The 19283-nt window shown below is 34.9% G+C and overlaps 1 protein-coding gene across 1 annotated transcript in view; it reads left to right on the forward strand.

The window, feature by feature from the left end:
* NEK11 (NIMA related kinase 11) overlaps positions 1-19283 on the forward strand; it is a 104012-nt gene that overhangs the window by 31615 nt on the left and 53114 nt on the right. Inside the window, exons 6-12 of the mRNA XM_084511733.1 lie at positions 594-720; positions 10333-10482; positions 10566-10644; positions 11158-11243; positions 15126-15245; positions 17396-17489; positions 18291-18429. Of these exons, the coding sequence (XP_084367859.1) occupies positions 594-720; positions 10333-10482; positions 10566-10644; positions 11158-11243; positions 15126-15245; positions 17396-17489; positions 18291-18429 (795 nt within the window). The remainder of the gene's footprint in view (positions 1-593; positions 721-10332; positions 10483-10565; positions 10645-11157; positions 11244-15125; positions 15246-17395; positions 17490-18290; positions 18430-19283) is intronic.

The following is a 19283-nucleotide window of genomic DNA, read 5'->3' on the forward strand; positions in this document are numbered from 1 at the left end:
ATTAATCACAGTGGTACCGAAGTATCAAACTCTGATGCCTAGAGCTATTCACTACATACACATTGACAGGGCAAAACCTTTCTTAGTATCCCAACAGCAAAATTATTTTTTTATCTGTAGAAGTTACCAGAACATGTGGACAAAACCTTTTTTGTTTAATCCCTTGGGCCATTTCCTGGAAATATAAGTAGAGTTGGCAAAGGCTGATCTCTCCCTTTGAAATGGACTGTAGGTAGAAATGGGGAAGTAGGTCAGCCCATTATTCCACATAATTTTAAATAAGATGGACACCTAGATAAGAAATTCCTACTAATTATAGTCAACTTGGGTTGACTTTGAAGTGATAAGCAGGAATTAAAAAAAAAATCTCTATCTCATTACCAATATTCTTGGTTCTCTGTAAAATAATGTTTTTGTGTTGACATGTCTGGAATTTTGACCACTTACACAAACTGAGAATGTGGATCTTAATTTAAAAATGGAGAGTGAACAGAAGCATGTGAAAGCTGCGTTAATGGTTAAGGTCTTTGTAAGAATTTTAGTCTTATTGTGCTTAATTGTTTGGGGGCGGATCTTTCTGTTATCACTTTTAGGGGACTTCGGAGTTTCTCGTCTTTTGATGGGTTCATGTGATCTGGCAACTACATTTACTGGGACACCGTACTACATGAGTCCAGAGGCACTGAAACACCAGGGCTATAACACAAAATCTGATATTTGGTGAGTAGTCAGCATGCTATTTCAGTAGGATTATACATTTATTGAAAAGAAAATGTCATGAAAGGTAAAATGTCATATATTGTCAAGATCAGCATTTGACTATATTTAGGAACTACTCTCAATTGTTTGTTTGTTTGTTTTTTAAAAAGCAAACCAACGGGGTTTAATGAAAAAGGAAGCAGGGCTTCCTCGGTAGGGTGCTCACGCTACTCCTCTAAAACTATTCCAGGATATTTGCATCATGTATTGCAATTTGAAGATTTGCTCTTTGTGTTGAGAAGCATGTGGTTACTATTATATGGGGCTATGTTGGACTTCAAAAGAGAAGAATATTCAGGTCCGGTCTCTGCTGTGACACAAGATGATGATGGATTAATCTTGAGTTCTGCTAGGAAGGGGGAAATCTTTCTCTTATAGTGAAAGATCAATAGAAAGAGACAGTTGTCTGTGAAATTGCCATGGAAGGACCAATTCCTGGCTGAGAGGGAAACAGGAGAACTTTCTTAGGAACTGAATTGAAAAGCATTGGAACATGGCAAAAGGAAGAAGATACTTGGAAGGAGAGCTGAATACGAGAATAACTGGACAGAAGCAAAGAGGCAAACGGTTTCATAAAAGGCTCAAAGGTAGAAAGAGAAGTGTCAGTTCTGCACTTAGATAGCACAAAATACTGACTTCTGAGGTAATAATTAAAGAATCAAGTTGAGAACCTGAGATCTGTTGAAAGATTTTAAAAAACAAGTCTTTAAAGTCTTTTTTTTTAAAGGAAAATTTTAGTAGTGCAGGTATTTTTTCAAACTAAGATGAGGAATGATTTTTGGAGTGGAGAAAATACCTGTCTTGTTTATGTTCTAAAACACCCATTGTATTTCATGGTGACTGTTAAAACTATTGTTTGTTTGTTTGTTTTTTAATTCTGTCATAGTGTTTTTTATAAAATACTTTGTTTCTTCTCTTAAAACGTATTTGTTTCTGTAGTTATGCACATCTGACTGTTTTGTTTTGTTTTAAAGAATATTTCAATCCAGGAAGTTTCCTGTATAAAACATTTGACCACTGGAATGTAGTTTGTTTACTTGATAATTTACTCTAAATTCTGCTCTGTTCTGACTTTTCAAAATATATTTGGGAGTGCAGGATATAATTCTGGAAGTTCAGAACAGTCATCTGTACCTTTAACTGCTAACAACCATTTTTCACGGTTAACATCTTCAATCCAGTCAACAGATGTGTCAGGAAACTCATCTCATGGTCTTTATAGCTGAACAGAGATGGATTTAATGTCAGATTCGATCTTGTTCATCTGTATCAAAATAAATATGAGTTAATACATGTAGTCAATAAAAATATATTGAGAGAACATTTCAAAAGATGTGAAAACAACTGAACAGACAGGAAAACATGACTTTTGTGCACTATTACTGTAAAGAATAATTTCTATTGCAGTTGACACTGGATGTAAAATATATGTTTAAGTTCTATTCATGCTTACATGTGTCAATCCATATGTCACTGCAGCATTACAGAGTAAATGAAACCAGATTTTGTCAGCATTTTTATAAATGATGTGTTGATCACTCTTTTAAAATCTACAAAATAGCAGAGAAAAGCCCCTAGAGCAAGTCACTAGCTACTGGCTTTTTGCTATACTTGATGCATTTTGTTATCTTTCCAAACTAATACCCAGAGTACTCAGCCAAGGGTGGAACTGCTTTCACGAGGAGGTTCTTGGCCCTTTGTGGTGGGGGCACAAAGGAAGAGATGTGCCCTGTCTCACTAGAACCCTGGCCCACAAAATCTTTCTGAGCCAAGAAACTCTCTTTCTGTAAGGACTTTTCAACTATGAAGGGTCATACATTGAATTGACACATTGGTGGTTTAATTCCTTCATTTACTATTTTAATAGTGACTCTGAGTTTATTTTGCACTTGCTGGCCTTGTAAGGAGTCACTAGACCATCTGAGTTTGAATTGTCCATCCCCAATCTTGTTTGTGAACTGTCTTGGCCCACCAGCTGCACATCTGCTTCCAGCCCTTGGTTTTGTGATAGTTGTATAGTAGTAAGCACCAACACTTTTATATCATTTCACATTTTCATTTCATAATGCACTGTCTCATACTTTATCCTTTTTCTATAGTTGGGTGTGCCGAGGTTCTGAAACTTTTTGCAACCTTGCATATGTTTTTTGATTCTGAAATTAGGGCACTTCTTGTTAAACATTTGGGGAAGTCATGACCATCAATTCTGTTCATGTTTGTTTTTCTACTTATTCCCTGTGATGCCTAGAAAGTTCAAAGCCAAAAGCTTTAACAAGTGTGCATGTGAGAGCAAGATATTGCTGATCAGCAATCAGTGTGCCACGTGTTTGAACAGACATCCTTCGTCTGATTTTGGGAGAGCTAGGGAGGAGAAGGCTGTTTTCCATGCATTCAATGGAAAGCATATTTTCTCCAAGGACAATCTTAACTCTATTCCCTGACACAGAATTTGATGATTGAGGTGAACATGCCATGGAAGACATTTGTTAAGGTGTTGGCTCTAAAAACTAAAGTCACTTTTATTTATCTGAAAGTATGTAGAAGACAGATTGTGTTCCAAGTTCATTTTATAACAGTTTTTAGCCAATCATGACCAGTTAACTGAAGCTTGCTGGGTTTCTCTGCAGCTTTTTGTTATCAAGTTAGTACAAAGGCTGGTAAATTTGAATGTCTCTTCTTGTTGAGAAACTTCTCTAGTTATGAGATATAAATGCTTTTTGATAAAGCTCAAGGAAGCTCATTTTTTAATTGCTTGACATGTGAGAGCTCAAGTTCTGCTATTGTTTCAGTCTTTTTGTTTTTTAAGGGCTATTTTTTTTTTTAAGTGTGACAGCTCATTTTCCAGGAGTCAGTAACTTCAATTCATTAAATAAATTGGTTTCCTTCAAAAAGTGATAGCGAGTTTCTACCTAAAGGAACACACCATCCTGCTAGCATTCTTAGTTCCCTTGCTTACAAGGAGTGTAAAATCTTAGCATTATTAAAATGGCTTGGGAGTTTTTTTTGAGTTCTTTTGATCCCAGCTTTATTTCACTACGTCTAAATATGTCTATATTGTCATCATTGCTTACAACAGTAATATCTATATATAAACATGGCCTATGCAATTGTACCTATGTAGCATAATATCTTTATTCCTTTCATAGAATGAAAAACCCAGGAGATAGCTAAAATGACCTGGTATTTTTGAAATTTGAGGAATAATATTTTCTCTTCAATTCTGACTTCAGTAGAGGAATACGTAGGAATGTTAGGAAGAACTGTTATTCCTTGTCTGGTTATTTATTCTTATATCTGAGCTCAGATTTGATGAGGCTGCTCTCGTGTCCTTCAAACTATGGAATATTCTACAGCCCAAATGCATCCATCTGTGAGAGAGGAGGAAAGGACAGAAAGATCAGATGAGCTGTGGAGCAGCCTGTTCCCATTTCACACAATTTTTATGCAATGACACATAAGAAGCCCTGGTAAAGGTGAACTCCATATATAAACTTCATAAACATTACCCTCAGCCCTACCACGTGCAGCGAAACTGTGCCATTTCTGTTACTGGGGACCAAACATGGCTGTAGGAATTGCACCACGCTGAGGGGAGTGAGACCTTCTGGTCAACTTTGATTCTATGATATTTGTTGTGCCTAACATAGATCTACCAAATACATGTCCCATCCATCAGTATTCATTCCACAACTTTTTAGATCAGGTTGCTTTTTCTAAAATTAGTTGAAATATAATGAAATAGAAATATTTCTAATGATAAAGCAAGTCATCACTCAGAACTGCTAGTTTTGCACAAGTAGTGATAATAGCAAGAGTGTTAGTGAGGCTAGATGTTAGAATACATATCCGATATCTAAGGATCTCTGAAGAACAGAGAAACCTTTGTACTTTCCACTGTCCTCATGCAACCTAGAAAGCCTAAACTTACCAAGGAGGTCAATGATAATTCCCACAGATGGTCCTAAAGTTAAAGTGGACTGGTGTAGCTTTCCCAGAGGTCTCCTCTACATCAGAAAATTGGAGGTTCACTTGTCACACGGGCTCCCAAACAGTTTAGATTCTGCTTTTTTCATACTGGGGAATGAGCGTCACTTTCTCGTCACACTTGCAACTGTCTCTGTGTTCACGTCTCCAGTAAAGTTAACAATATTTGCCTGCCACTAGTTGTTAGCACAACTGCAATTTTTTTCAGGTTTTCTAACTCTGAGAGTTTGGGGTTGCTTAAATGAGACTGTAATCTGCACTGGTTTGTAGTCTGCCCAGGATCAGTATAAATCCTCAGTGCAAATATTGAGTGCTTCTATTGTAGTGGCTATTAAAACCATCTTATTTTGTTTCTGAGTAGATGTGATAAAGTGTAAGCAAACAGTTATGAACAATGATATTTCTCTCTCCTTTTCAAAGCTATGAGCATATTTGGCAAACTCCACCCATGAACTTCACAAAGAATTTCTGCATAATATGTAATGTAAATTATCTCAGAGGCAGAAATGATAACAGAAACGATTCAGTTGAAAACCAAATGTATTTGTCATTTGGAAGCAAAGCAAATTCTTTACAAGAGAGGTATAAATTGTTTTCTTTTTGTCTGGCAGAGACAAAGGAATATCACATTTGAATCCATCATACTCTACGTCAACTGTCAAGTGTTGCCATTTTTTGATAAATGTTTTTTTTTCTGTGGGATTTGGTTATATTGGGTTCCCTATGCCACACATCTCGGGACTTTCATTTTAATTGTGCTTGCTTGTCTGTACTTTTGCCCCAGTTTGTCTTTTCTTTTAATAATAACAATCCAAAAATAATTATTTTTAGTGCCAAATTTTATGTCGAATAATTACCAAAAGCAGCCATAAAATTCATGCATTGGTCTTTTGAGTAATGTTTAACCGATGGATTTTTTTTAAAGTGCAGTTTTATATGAAAGCAAGGGTTGAAGCAGACATCACAGATTTCTCATCTATGCTGAAAAGGTGTGCTAGATCCTCATTGTTATGAATCAGCAAAGCTCCACTGAAATGATCCCTGGTTTTAATTCAGAGATAAATGCAGAACAAAAACTTCTTCAAAGCAATGTGAGTTGCGATTTGTAAGCTATGTTCTCATCAATATTTTTATTTTATGGAACTTAAGGTAGAAAGAAATTGCCAATATGTGACTCATGGGAGAAAATTTCAGCCTACTCTGTCTCTGTAAGATTTTGTCCCAGAGTTTCCAAACTATGGGTCTTCAAGTAAAGCACAAATTGTAATTTGGGTTAATAATGGTGTCTAAAATATCTTTTCCTCCCATATTCCTCTATCTAGTCCCAAGACAATTAGAAAAAGAAGATCCCTATAGCTGATTATGCTGGTGCGATACTCTTATTAAGAATAATTTTGGGACAAGTATTTGATTTTGATTTTTTTTTATTGCAATAGTGTTGATTATAATGGATTCTTAACAGAATGTGGCAAGTATTTATTTCTAATTATTTTCACCATCCCACATACAGATAGCAAGAAACAAATATTTCAGTTCAATAATAAAGGCAGTCATATCATCACCCAGTGGAAATTCAGTGCATCTTAGCTGAATTCAAACAGCTGTTATTGAAAACATTTCATAGCTGGTTTTGCTGAGATTATGTATCTTGTGATAAGAACCAATAAAACATTCAGAAGGAATTATTATTTTATTTTTTCCACTTCTTTGTACCGTAGAAATGCTAGATGGTTGTAAGACTATTAAATGTCTGTGCTGACCAAAACCCTTTTTATAATTGCTATTATATACATGTACCAAGAGTCAGCCAAGCCCTTTCCACCCCATGAATGAGAGAGAAAAAAAGAGGAAGAACCTTTCCTTTACTGAAAAGAGTACAGTGATGTTCTTTTTACAGTGACCCAAGCCAGGCAATCTTTGTCATGCTTTTGGCCCCTAGTGCTGTATATAACTTCACCCGCGTAAGTGGGCTGCTCACCCAAATATAAAGGTTTGGAGGTATCCAAATTTATTTCTAAACTAGGCAATCTATATAACTAATAATAGTGTCCACAGCATTTGAGGTTATAACTTGAATCAATCTCGTAGTGAGGAACATTTTGGAATGGGATTTTGTATTGAAAGGAAGTTTATTAAAATAATATAAATGGTTTGCTGCTAACTCTAAATCTGCCTATTCTATGATATGTAATATAAAATATTGTTTATTGACTGGATGAATGACTAACGCTGTAAAGAGAGTTTTTACAAAGTGTACACAGAGTATACGTGATTTTGGGAGACTCCCCAGTCTTTCTGAATTTCCCAAGTGTTACTGGCTTTGTGTTTGGAAATAGCTGATAGAAGCTGGAAGGATTCGTGAACACTCAAAATGTTTGAAAGTGCTGGGGAGATGCATAGTCAGCATAATGGCACATGAAAAGTAAATCTGATAAATAATATATATAGCAATATTGTAATCTCTGTATGTTTGGTTTCTGTTTGTTTTGTTTTGTTTTGTTTTCAAAAGCTGCTGTGTGCTCAGCTTTAATCGCTCCTTGAGAGGACAGATAGGAGAGTCTTTTGCGATAATTCAATGGAAGTATCCATGAAGTATATGGAGGTATTTAAAAATCCAGTGAAGTTTTGGGTGCACAGACTACCTTGATCTTTTCCCACAAGACCCCACAGAAATTAATTACTATGAGAATTAGGATGCTGCCATTCTATCCAATTGGTTCACTGTTTAAAAGACTGAGCCATACGATCTGGATCTATTTCTGTCCATTAGACACCAACAACTATTAGAAAGAAGTAGGCAGGAAGATTAATGATAAACGCTGCACACCTACAGCTGGATAAACCCTGACATGAAGATCTGAAAAGCCGTGGATGAGAGTGTCATGATGTATGTACATGTATGTATTCCTCATAGACCTTGGGGTCAGATGTATGTACATGTATGTATTCCTCATAGACCTTGGGGTCAGCAAATTCTTAAGACTTGGTACAGTCAGACTGAGATGCACAAGCCACAAAGGTATAGGCATTTATATTGTCTGGCTTTTAGCATTTCATTAAAAAGTTAATGTGCACCTTACAGCCTTTGAAGGACTGTAGTGAAGTTTAGAAATTTCTATAAAAGACCAGAAGATGTGAATGGGACAGCAATGCTTATGAAAACAAGTAGCACCAAAAACCACAGGGTGGTTTCTCCTGAGAACGTAGAAGTCTGTCCTTTGATATTGTAGAGAATATACTGAAACCTGTGCAGATGCTCCTTTTTATTATATAATTGAGCATAAGTGGCTTCAATGTGAAACGATCTTGCATCAGTTCTGCTGAAATGAAATGCTGTTTAGCACATTTGTTGAACCTATTCACAAACAGAAAGCTGTCAAACCAAATGCTCTGGCTGGATACTTTCATGGCCATTTTAGAATTTTATAACGCTGGCAGTTATACAAGCTAGGATTATAAAAGTAATTAAATGATATGTTTTGGTCATTGGCAAATTGCTCATGGGAATCAGGAAGAAATCTTCTCTTGCTGACTTTGCTTCTTACAACATGCTTAGGCTGGAACTGTAGAAACACAACTGCTCTGAGAAATGCAGTCTCGAGGCAAAAACTTCGTAACTTCCTTAGGCAACTACAGCTCAGCAGCTGTCCTGAGAAGAAGTGGCCTTGCTCTAGGATTCAGGACAACCTTTCTCAGCTTAGAACTACTTACGTCATTTCAAAGAGTTGTATTTTGCAGTAAAAAAAAAAATAATAATAAATAAATAAATAATCTACTTTTTCTTTTTTTCCCTGCTTTTTATTTATTTATTTTTTCTTTCTGTTATTTTTTTCTGTGATGGGACAGATGGGGTTTTCCCTGGGCAGCCTGTTTGCTGCCCCAGCTTCACCAGAATGCCTCGGGTGTTCTTTTTCATCTTTCTCCAAAGTCTCAGGTGTAGTCAGAGGACTCAGCTAGCTGAATAAATGGGCTTCCCTCATGTGGTAAATCCTGTTCTCTTAATGGCTCATTAAGCAATTTTTAGCTGCCAGAATTAAGCAGCCTCCGAAAACAGATTGATTCTGAAAAAAAACAAAAACAAAAACACAACAGTTTTAGTACAGTCTATCAAGTTGGGATTTTCCTTTTTTTCTTCCCTCTGGCTGGTTTCCTTTTTTGTTTGATGCTTTCAGATGCCACGTCTGCACTTTGGTTGTAAAGTATTTTCTCATGTGGTCATTATCTTGTTTCAGAGTTTGAACGTAGATTGTAAATGTAGAGCATCATCTGTGTGTTACTGTTACCTGAAGTTTTGCCTGTCAGCCAGCTTTCAAACTTCCAAGATCAGTAGATTTTGGAAGTTTGAAAGCTGGTTGACAGTTAAAACTTCCAGAAGCTAGGCAATTATTTAGGTACCTCTATAGTTAGGCAGTTTTTAGCAAAAATATTCTCATAGTTGTTTTCAAATAGATCTTCGTAAAGAACCAGTGAGAGAACCCTTCTGTTCTCTCTCCTTGGGTTTATTTACATTATACAGAGAGCATGAGTTTCAGCTCTAAAATTATTTGCTTGTGCTCTTTTATTGTCAGATGGACTGAACTTATTCCTCTTCTTTAACCAAAATGAATTATTTAAATTTATTCATTATTTGCTTTCAAAGATAATGTTTATACCCTTTTTACCAAAGCCATTCACCTATACATGCTTCTACGTATTACCAGTATGCTTTATTTTCATACTGCTGTAAATGATAAGTACCCCAATCAAATATTACGTGAAAAGTAAAGTTGCTGTGCTATTTAAGTTGGTTACCTAGGTGAGTCTGGTCCTGTAGCTTGCTCTCACCAACATCTTTTATGACCTTGATCAAGTCACTTCGCACTGCCTCTGTTCTCCTGAATATCAGTATCAGTATTCTCCTGCACTCCAGTATCAACTGGAGTTGATACTGGGCACGCTTCAAAGCCTGGAAAGCTCAGCATCTCTATTTAAAAAAAAAATATATTAGATAGAGGCCAATCGAAGTGCAAGCTATTATGAGTAGTCATTACATAAATCATTATGAGAGTGATTTTCTTAAAATATTCAACTTGGTGGTCTTTGCTATCTCTGTTAGGACTGAGGAATAAGAGCCTGATAAATAAAATCTGACATTGGTTCTCAGCTAGGTCTTCAGCCTGGCATATTCAGTTTTTTTTTCATCTCCAAATAAAAAATTGAGGAAATTTTGTTTTATGTGTTACAACATGATGCAGTCATCTAAAATTTGATAATTCTTTGAGTCCAAACCAGTTTTGGAATCTATTTTGAACGTGTGGCTAAATGAGTGTTTATATACCTGCATATATGTGTAAAATATATATACAGATTGTAGGTTTTTGCGTGCATTTATCAAAATTGAATGATGATTGCCCCTGTTTAATATGATGTCAATCGGTGATCTGAGTAATGAATCATAATCTTTTGAGATGAAAAGATTAGCATAATAGTAAAATATACTATTCTCAGGAAAAACGTATATGCACTTGTAATTTTTCTTATCGTAATGTCACTATGCATGGTACTTGTAAAAATAACATCTATGCTATTCTGATTATTTTATCCTTCAAGGTCTCTGGGATGCATTTTATACGAGATGTGCTGTATGGACCATGCATTTTCTGGACACAATTTTTTGTCAGTTGTGCTAAAAATAGTAGAAGGTGATACACCTTCTCTTCCTGATAGATATCCGAGCAAACTGAATGCAGTGCTGAGCAGGTATATTGCTCTCTTGTTTATCAGTTACTTAAGTTAATTTGGAAAATCACTGAATTTTCAGTTTTGTTTTCTTCATGTTTCAGCATGTTAAGTAAGAATCCTTCGATGAGACCAGCAGCAGCAGAGATCCTAAAAATCCCTTATGTTGATGAACAACTAAAGGTATCTAAGAAGAAAAAGCGATAGCTGTACACTTGCCACTTGAGTATGTATTTTACAGAAGTAGAGTGGAGACAGAGGAAATGTGTAGAGAAAAAATAACTTAGAGCGCAGCCAGTGGGAACATTAATCTAGGGGACTTTTGAAGCTAACAGTATGACTGAGGCAGAGAGGCAGTGAGAAATTAAGCCTTTCTCACTCTACATGCTGAATGTACCCCCCTTTAAAATCTTATGAGTAATAAGGGGAATGGATATTTATGCATAACGAGTGCAGATCATTTGGACTGGGTACGTGTCATCTCTAACTGTTCTAGTTAGTCATAATTTTAACAAAAAACAGTGCATCTTTCTTTTTTGGTCCCTGGTTCCAACGTATTTATTATTTGACTTTGTAAGGAAGTAGGGAAGGAAACTGCTTGATCATTTTTTGCATTAGGGCTGTTTTGTGTCATATTGGAATCTGGATCACTTCAGCCTCAAGCATTGATACTGCTTCTATTTTATTTCTTTACAGAATATGCAGTACAAATACACAAATATGAATGTGAAAGACAAGGGGCTTAACTGGCAGAAAGAAGCTGCTCCCATTTTTGATGCTTTGTAAGTATTTTTAAGTGTTTTGTGGGCAGAACTATAAACAGTTATGGTGTTGCCAAATACTATGCTGTTGTAAACAAATGTTTGTGTTAATCTCCTCATGCTTTGCATTTAAAGGGATTTTGCCATTCCCCAGAAATACAAGACAACCACATTAATGAGTTGCATAATCAGAATTTAGGGTAAAAAATGGATGTAATAATTAAATATTTTTATTCTGGAGCCATAAATTGTGAGTGTGTATGTAGCACATGCACAAATTAATTTAGTAACAGTGAGTGTGCAATTAAGTTAGGACCTTTGTCTGTATATTTTGAAGGCTTAGATCATCATTTTAGTTAAGTCATGGTCATTTGTGTACTGACTTAGTTTGTGTACTGACTAATTGTTGAATGTGAAGGCTATGTTTCCTAAACGATATCCAAATGAAGACATAAACACTTAAACGGTTCATCTAATACATCCATAGGATGCTATTATATTTGTCTTGTAACTTTCTTGTGAGAAATTAAGACTTGTGGTGTTTCTTGACTCTTAAATCAGTGCTGCCTTTGCACATGATCTCTCTTTTAGGCACCGAATATATATTAAATTAATTAATTGTGTCAAATTACGGTGCGGCAGTGATTAAAGCAAATGTCAACACGGGCAATTTCATTTTGTCTTTGTAAATTATCTGCGTGGTTTCAATGGCAGCTTCCATTCCTCTTTGCTTGCTGTCCCTGAGTTTTCTTGATGTGGTTTTGCTCTGTTAGGAGATAGCACATTCAAAATCAGGAGTTTGTGATCCTGTGCAGACGTGGCAGTCATCTCCATCTTTTATTTCCTCTGAATAACTTTCAAGACTTCAACAGCTATCTGTTTTTTTTTGTTTTGTTTTGTTTTTTGTTTTGTTTTTTTTTTTTTTTTTTAATGAATAAATAGTAGCAATGAAAAAGCCCGTGCACCAATTCAGAATTAACAGTAGATTCAAGGGAATTTGCCTTTTCCCTTCATTCTTTTTGTGACCTCTGTTCTCAGTGTAGGCCGGCAGTTTTTCAGCTATGGTCACTTTGCAGTTGTTACCAAGACTGCTGCTTGCTAGTGTTCCTTTAGTGTTCCAACTGCAACTTTGCAAAAGAAAGGGTTGTTTAATAACAGTGATAGGAGGAATGTGAAATAAGGACACTGGATTCAACACAGAAAAATATTCTGTACGTTTTTGTTACCTGGTGTGACTGCTTAGAATATTTCTGTAAAGCTCTCATAGCTTGAAATTGTGGTTGGAGTTTCCACCCTGTCAGTTCTGTTCTTGCTTTCTCTCATTGTCAGATGAGTCTCTGTCCTCTTATCAGACAAGAGTTCTCTGTTTAGGTTTCCACTTTAGTATAAACACATTGTTGAACTTTGCAACAATAGATATAAGAGGCAATAACAAATGATGCCTGTATTGTCTAATTCTTGGTATTCTTAATATTCTACTATTCTTGTTTCTGCTACAAATAGCTCTTTGCTAGTATAGCGGAAACTCTACAGTTACACGGGCAGATGTGCTGTACTCAGGAAATATTAGACATACCTTTTGCTTATTGTTGCTGTGTTCAGGTTGAATTAATTAATTCTTGAGTGGATTCCTGTTTATTCAAATGAATTATAGTTAACTGCAGAGATGTTCCTCAGAGATATACCTTAACTAGTTTTGAGGCACTGAAATCTTGCCCAAATATTATGCCAACTCTCTATAAATAATATTGAAGGTTAAATGCTTATTAAAACATACACTATGAGAATCTTCAAAAAATGTTTAATTCATGCCTTTATTTTGTGGGTTTTCACCTACATTCCATATAGGATTTCAAACTATCCATATGCATCAAAAAATTATAGAAGCTTTCAGGAAGTAGTATTTTTACCTGCAAAATATATATCTAGACCTCAAACATCCCTGTGTTTCTAGAACAGATTGATGAAACCATTTTATATTATCCATAAAATATACTATGTTCCTTTGTCATTAGTTTGAATATATCAAGTCTTTTCACCTTCCAAGCAGACATCGCTTATTGACAGAGCTAACACCCAAGCAGGACATGATTGCATATCCCAGGGTCTACAATTATTTTTGTTCAAAAGGAAGTCTCAAGTGTGTAAGATGAAGAGCAAGTTCTAACTACAAACATCTTTTTCTTATACTTCGGTTAAAAGCATTAAAAAGTCAGCTTCTCTGTGCTGAGGTCCAGAATCGTAAAAACTGGATAAGAGCTATATTTGTTAGAGCACAGAAAGTTACCTTGAACTTTTCAGAGCATCAGTTTGAGGAAAAAAAAAAAAAAAAAAAAAAGTCGTCCTAGGAGATGAATGTACTGGAGTCTGATTCTTTTTTGATTAAATGTTTAGAATACACATACATGCATAATTCTATTATGACTTTTATTGCATTTATGAGAATGTTAGCTTCTGTATTGCTACTGGTAAGCAAAGTGACAAACATTTTTTTCAAGCCCATATTTAAAGAGGTAGGTACAATGAAGTAAAAATATCTGAAAAATGGTGGCATACAAAGAGAAAAGTGGTGGAAAAATAATTTAAACATAGGGAGTTTCCCGCATGTGCTGTAGTTGGTGTGTGTACAGGGAGCTGCTTGTTATGGTGTCCTCCCCAGTCATCGCTACTTTAAATTTATGATTTTTTTTCCTCACCAGAAATTATTTTTGGTGTGTATAGTTGAGTCCGGTTTCTTCTAGTAAAAACCTCTAATGTCTTAGTTTATTCCAGTCCCAGGCAAGTCATACATTTTAAATATTTAACTAAGAAGAAAACTCTATGAATTCAGTTTCAAATTGGATGAAAAATGACTTTTTTTCCCATGAGGTTCTTATAATTTAAATCAGAAGGTTTTTTTTTAACAGGGGACAAGAAATAAGTCTGCATTATTCATACTTGAGGAGTTAGTTCCATTCTTATTAATAATTAAAATCTTCTTGTCTTTGTCCTTAGTCTTTCATATTTCACAGTAATTTTCATATCTTTACACTATTTCCCTCCATAGTCAACATTTGAAAAGCATAATGAAAGCTTCTCAGTTATTAAAATACTGATTTCAAAATGGTAGTCTGCAAGGAGTGTTGCAATTTGTATGCTTACAAAACTGGGCTCTTAGATGGTAAGTGAGTTTATCTCATAAGAGCAAAAATAGACATTTTAAATTCAGAACTTTTTATCATGAATAAAAAGATTGCAAAATTTTGGTGTGAGTGAAATATGACTGCTATGTCATTGCAAACTATGGTTCAATTTTTGCAATTACTATATGATGTGAGGTAAAATCTGAAATTAATATCCTTTTTCTGATACAGGTCTAGTATTGCTCTCCTGTATTGATAAGTCCATTTTACCAGTGAATTGTTTTTATTGATTAGGACTAGAAACTCAAGAGGATGACATGATAATTATGACTTTCATTGAAGATGCATTAATGCTATCTTTTATTGCAGCCAATTTGTAACAACCAATGCAAAATGTATGAATGGTATTTCTTTTTTTTTTTTTTTTTTTTCCTGTGGTTCTCATTTGAAAACTGCCTTTGGATTTGTAATATGCTCAATAATGAATCCTGACAGGGTAAATATTTCACTGTGCTTCAACATTTATTCTTCTAAGGAGCTGAGTTTACGTTTTTCTGTTCTCACATGAAATGCCTGAAATGATTCATGTTCTTCATTAATCTAAGTCTAAGTTTCAGTGTAAAAGAAGCATTGCTTTCCACATTAAGGTCTGTTTAGTCTGTTATAGTACCTGTGACTTTCTAATTATTCCATTTGAAATGTCAGTATGTTTCAATAGCAAATCAAAATACCAATATTTACATTTTTATATGAAAATAAGCTGGCATGCATTCAATTTCAGGCAGAGGAAAGTTCATTTGCAGACTCTACAGGAACTGTCTGAAGTTCAGAAAATGACACCACGGGAAAGAATGAGGCTGAGGAAGTTAAATGCAGCAGATGAGAAAGCAAAGAAGTTGAAGTAAGTTGTGCATAATGTTAGTTTTGTGCCCTAACCGTGCAGTTTTCCTCTTTCAGCAGTCTAACGAGAGAACTCGAACAGTCAAGTTAAAAATAAAAATAATATTAAATTAAAAAAAAAGAGTCTTCAGCTACTTAATGTGAATCCCCATTCACTTTGATGAGTTAAATCATAGTAATTATTTATGTAGAAAAAGAAGTCAGAGCTTTAGCTCAAAACTGGTACTTTGAGCATAGTATTTTGGGTTAAATAACTACATGAGAGATTAACAGATTCATTACAATAGGGGATTTTGTTAATGACTTGTCATGTTAAGGATTGCTTATTCTGAGGAGTCAGACATTTAGTTACAGTGCAGCTTTTTTCAATTCTTTTGGCCCAAGAGATTTGTCAATGGAAGTTAATAGCTCAGAAAAAATAGTCTTATCAAATGACCAAGCAATGGGGTGATCAACATATTATAAGGGCTTTACAGTTTATCATTTTATTAAGAAAGTTATAAGGAAAGAGAGGATTTTAAGTACCATTTCCAAGTGGCATGTGGGAAACATCTTGAAGGCTATGTATCTGTGCATGAATTGCATTTTTAAATAGAAAGAAAATACTGTTTTGATGACACACTTGAGTTTTTGCCCATTAAAAATGTTCAGTGTTTCATATGATGTGAATGAAAATCAGAAAAGCTGCACATTCATTTTTAACATTTTCTTCAAAAGTGTTTTGCAAAGTGCAATGTAAATTAACAAATGTTTACTCAGCTATTTATAAGGGATAATAGAGGAATAAGTATTTCTGATCATGAGAATCAGCATCTTAACACTGTTACGCCAAAGCAAGCTAGCAGTTCAGTAAAGCGATGACATCTTACTACAGAGAAATATTGGAAAGTAACATGAAGCCTGAATTTGTGGCCTCAGTAACTTTGAAGCTGTTGCATATATCTGCAAATGAATAGTAATTTCAGTTGTAAGTTCAATAGTAAATTCAGTTTCTATAAAATCACTAGTGTTACTTGTGCCAGCCTGTTGTGTCCATACCCAAAAGCTGGAAATAAAAAAAAACAAACAACAAAGGCTTTAATTTCCTTTTGAAAAACATGTCTGATCATCATTTATGTCTGTTTGACACCAACTCTTTTGTTTGAGACTGGAGATGGTATGCAAGTTTATTCTCATTAAAAAACAAAACAAAATAAAAAAAAAACTCCTTGAAATGATACCACTATATAAAATATAACACCTCTTCTACATGGTTTTTACAATAATATGGTAGGCTCATTCTTATATGAAATTTATATATAGGAAGTCTCTCTCTTTCTTTTTTTTTTTAATGGATGGAAATTAGGAAGTAATACTAGTTACAGGATATTTGTCGTTTGCTTTTCATTTTCTTTGCTTTCTTTCATTTTAACATTTTCTATTTATTTTTCACATTTTTTCCCAGCAACAAAAGTAAATATATTTATTTTGTAATACAAAGGCAACATATTAATCTGCAATCTTAGGTTAAAATTAAAAATTAACCTTATTCTCAATCATGAGTCTTCAAAATTGATCTATTCAATTTCAACCCTGGGTACTTGCAAGCTGATTCTGCCTGAAAACATGAAATAGTGCAAAAACATAGTACCTTCTCACACTGGAGATCTACTCTCAGCAGTGCAAATCTAGACATAGAAGAGATTAGGGTATTTAGTAATGGAAACTGGAGGATTTGCGTAATGTAGGACCTAGCATAAGTAGTCCTGCACAGAAAAAGCACAATTACCAACTCTACCCCAGGAGAAGTGTTCATAGCACACAAGTATTGTGCGCCTGTCTTTATCTGAAAGTTCCCCTGACTACACAGTGGAATAAAGTCTGACATATTTAAGATCTTTGGAAGAGACAAAAGAGTCTGGGATGGATAATTTACTATTTTTCAATTAATTATGCAGGTTGTGAAAGATAAATTAAAATAAATAGCTGGAAATAAGGCCTGAGATCTGTTTCTGAGTTCACTAAAACTAACCTCAACTTGAGCAGATGCCATGAATATTTGGCACCATAGCACTCTAATTATGGAAACTGCTTTTCCACATCTACTGTTAGAAGATCCCTTTGCGCAATCCCTGATAGCACATCTTAATCACAAATATTCTGTATTTACAGACAGCTGGCAGAAGAAAAATATCAAGAAAATATCAAAAGAATGCAAGAATTCAGGTCCCGTAATTTTCAGCAGCTGAATGTCGATGTCCTTCATGTAAGTATGAGCTGTTGTTTCAGATACCTTATTTATGTACTTTCAATGTACCTCTTTTCTGTTCTCCACACACTTTCTTTAGGACTGGACAGACAGTCCAGTCCAGAGATTAACAATTCTCTATTTATTGAACAATTTTCTATTTAGACACCCATAAATCTAAATCTGCTCTCTGAAATGGACTTACTGATCTTTTGTGTGATATCGGAGTTCAAAATACATTTATTTTCAGGATTTTTAATCCTTTAAACACTCTTATTTGGCATGGCTGTGGGTTCTTTTCATTTGAGTAGTACAGAATACTAACATTTAAACTGTCTTCTTAGTAAGAATAAAGTCTTAGAATGCTTCCCAGTATAATGTAACCTTTGCTTTTAGGATATCTGCAACATAAGATAGTCCTGTTCAGGACTAGTACTACATTTTATCATACAGTGAACAGCATCAGTTTGGAAATAGTCAGTAAAAGCATCACAGCAACAATAAGATTTGTTTTAGTGTTTTGTTTTCTATCTTTTCTGTAGCGTGTACTCTAGTTTCTATTTCTCATTATCTCTGGAGAAAAAAAAAAAGCATGTTAAATCTGTGTTAGCTTGTGGCTGAGTCACTGCTATCATTTAGAAAAGAGGTAGGAGGGTGGTTTTTTTTTTGTTGTTGTTGTTTTGTTTTGTTTTGTTTTGTTTTGTTGTTGTTGTTTAATATGAGTCCCAGCAGTTGTGTGGATCAGGGCAGCCATTGTATCGTGATCCTGCTGAAAGCTCTAACTGTACCTTTTTCTCTGTGCTGCTTTGTTTGATTAAGGAATCTGATGAGCAGACTTCAAAACTGCTAATTCATTCTGAGCCAGTCATTACATGTGACTCTGTGTCCATAGGATGCGATAAACAAAGTGGAAATGAGAGATCAAGTCAACTCTGCATGTCTAAACTTACAGACCATGGTAAGAATTAAAAATCTTATATTGAAATGAAACTTCAAGTAAACAAACCAAGATTTGATTTTGTCTCCTATACTTAATCTATGGTGCAGAAACTGCAGTATAAAAAACAGTCAGATTGGGAAATAATCTAGGTGGATGCACGTAGACTGGATGTACAGCATGGTTATGTCGCAGGAGGTCTGGGTGTCCAGAGTTGGAGTGGCGTCTGAGCAGCAAAGAAGGTGAACACACCTTCTCCAAAAGAGATGGAGAGTTAGAAGAAAATAGCTTTAACCTTTGCACAGATTATACGACTTGCATTAGAAATGCATATCCTAAATTACCTCATCAGGGCAAAAAAACAGTACAAGAATGCAGAGCATTTTGCACCTTCGGTACACTTTGATACCATTTTCATTACCTATAGCAATGAGAGAAGCAGATGGAAACTCTTTAAACTGTTACCTATACTGTCCTCAGATATGTAGCTACTGTTTAGAGGATATGAATACTATAAAACGTGCTTAACTGTACACAGATAAGCAAATAGTCAGGCTTTTGAAAAAAGAGTCAGACTGTGGAGATGTACTTAATTAGGAAAGTATTTTTCAGAGCACGTATATACGTTTTGTTTCTACAGTCTTCTGGCATAATGTCATACCCTTTAATATTTAAGAATTGTTGTGTAATCACTATTATGGTGGAAGATTTTTATTCAGATTACAGTCTTGAAAGTAGGCATTAATATCATTTAAAATTTAGAAACTAATAGCTCCGTGTTTTAGTGTTGTTTTATGTGTGTCTGTGAAGGCATGTGTCATTAAATCAAAGGCATCAAAATCAGTTTGAGATGGAGGTGGTTTTTTTAATAGCAA

Source organism: Aythya ferina (assembly GCF_964211825.1).
Source record: "Aythya ferina genome assembly, chromosome: 2".
Taxonomy (NCBI): domain Eukaryota; kingdom Metazoa; phylum Chordata; class Aves; order Anseriformes; family Anatidae; genus Aythya; species Aythya ferina.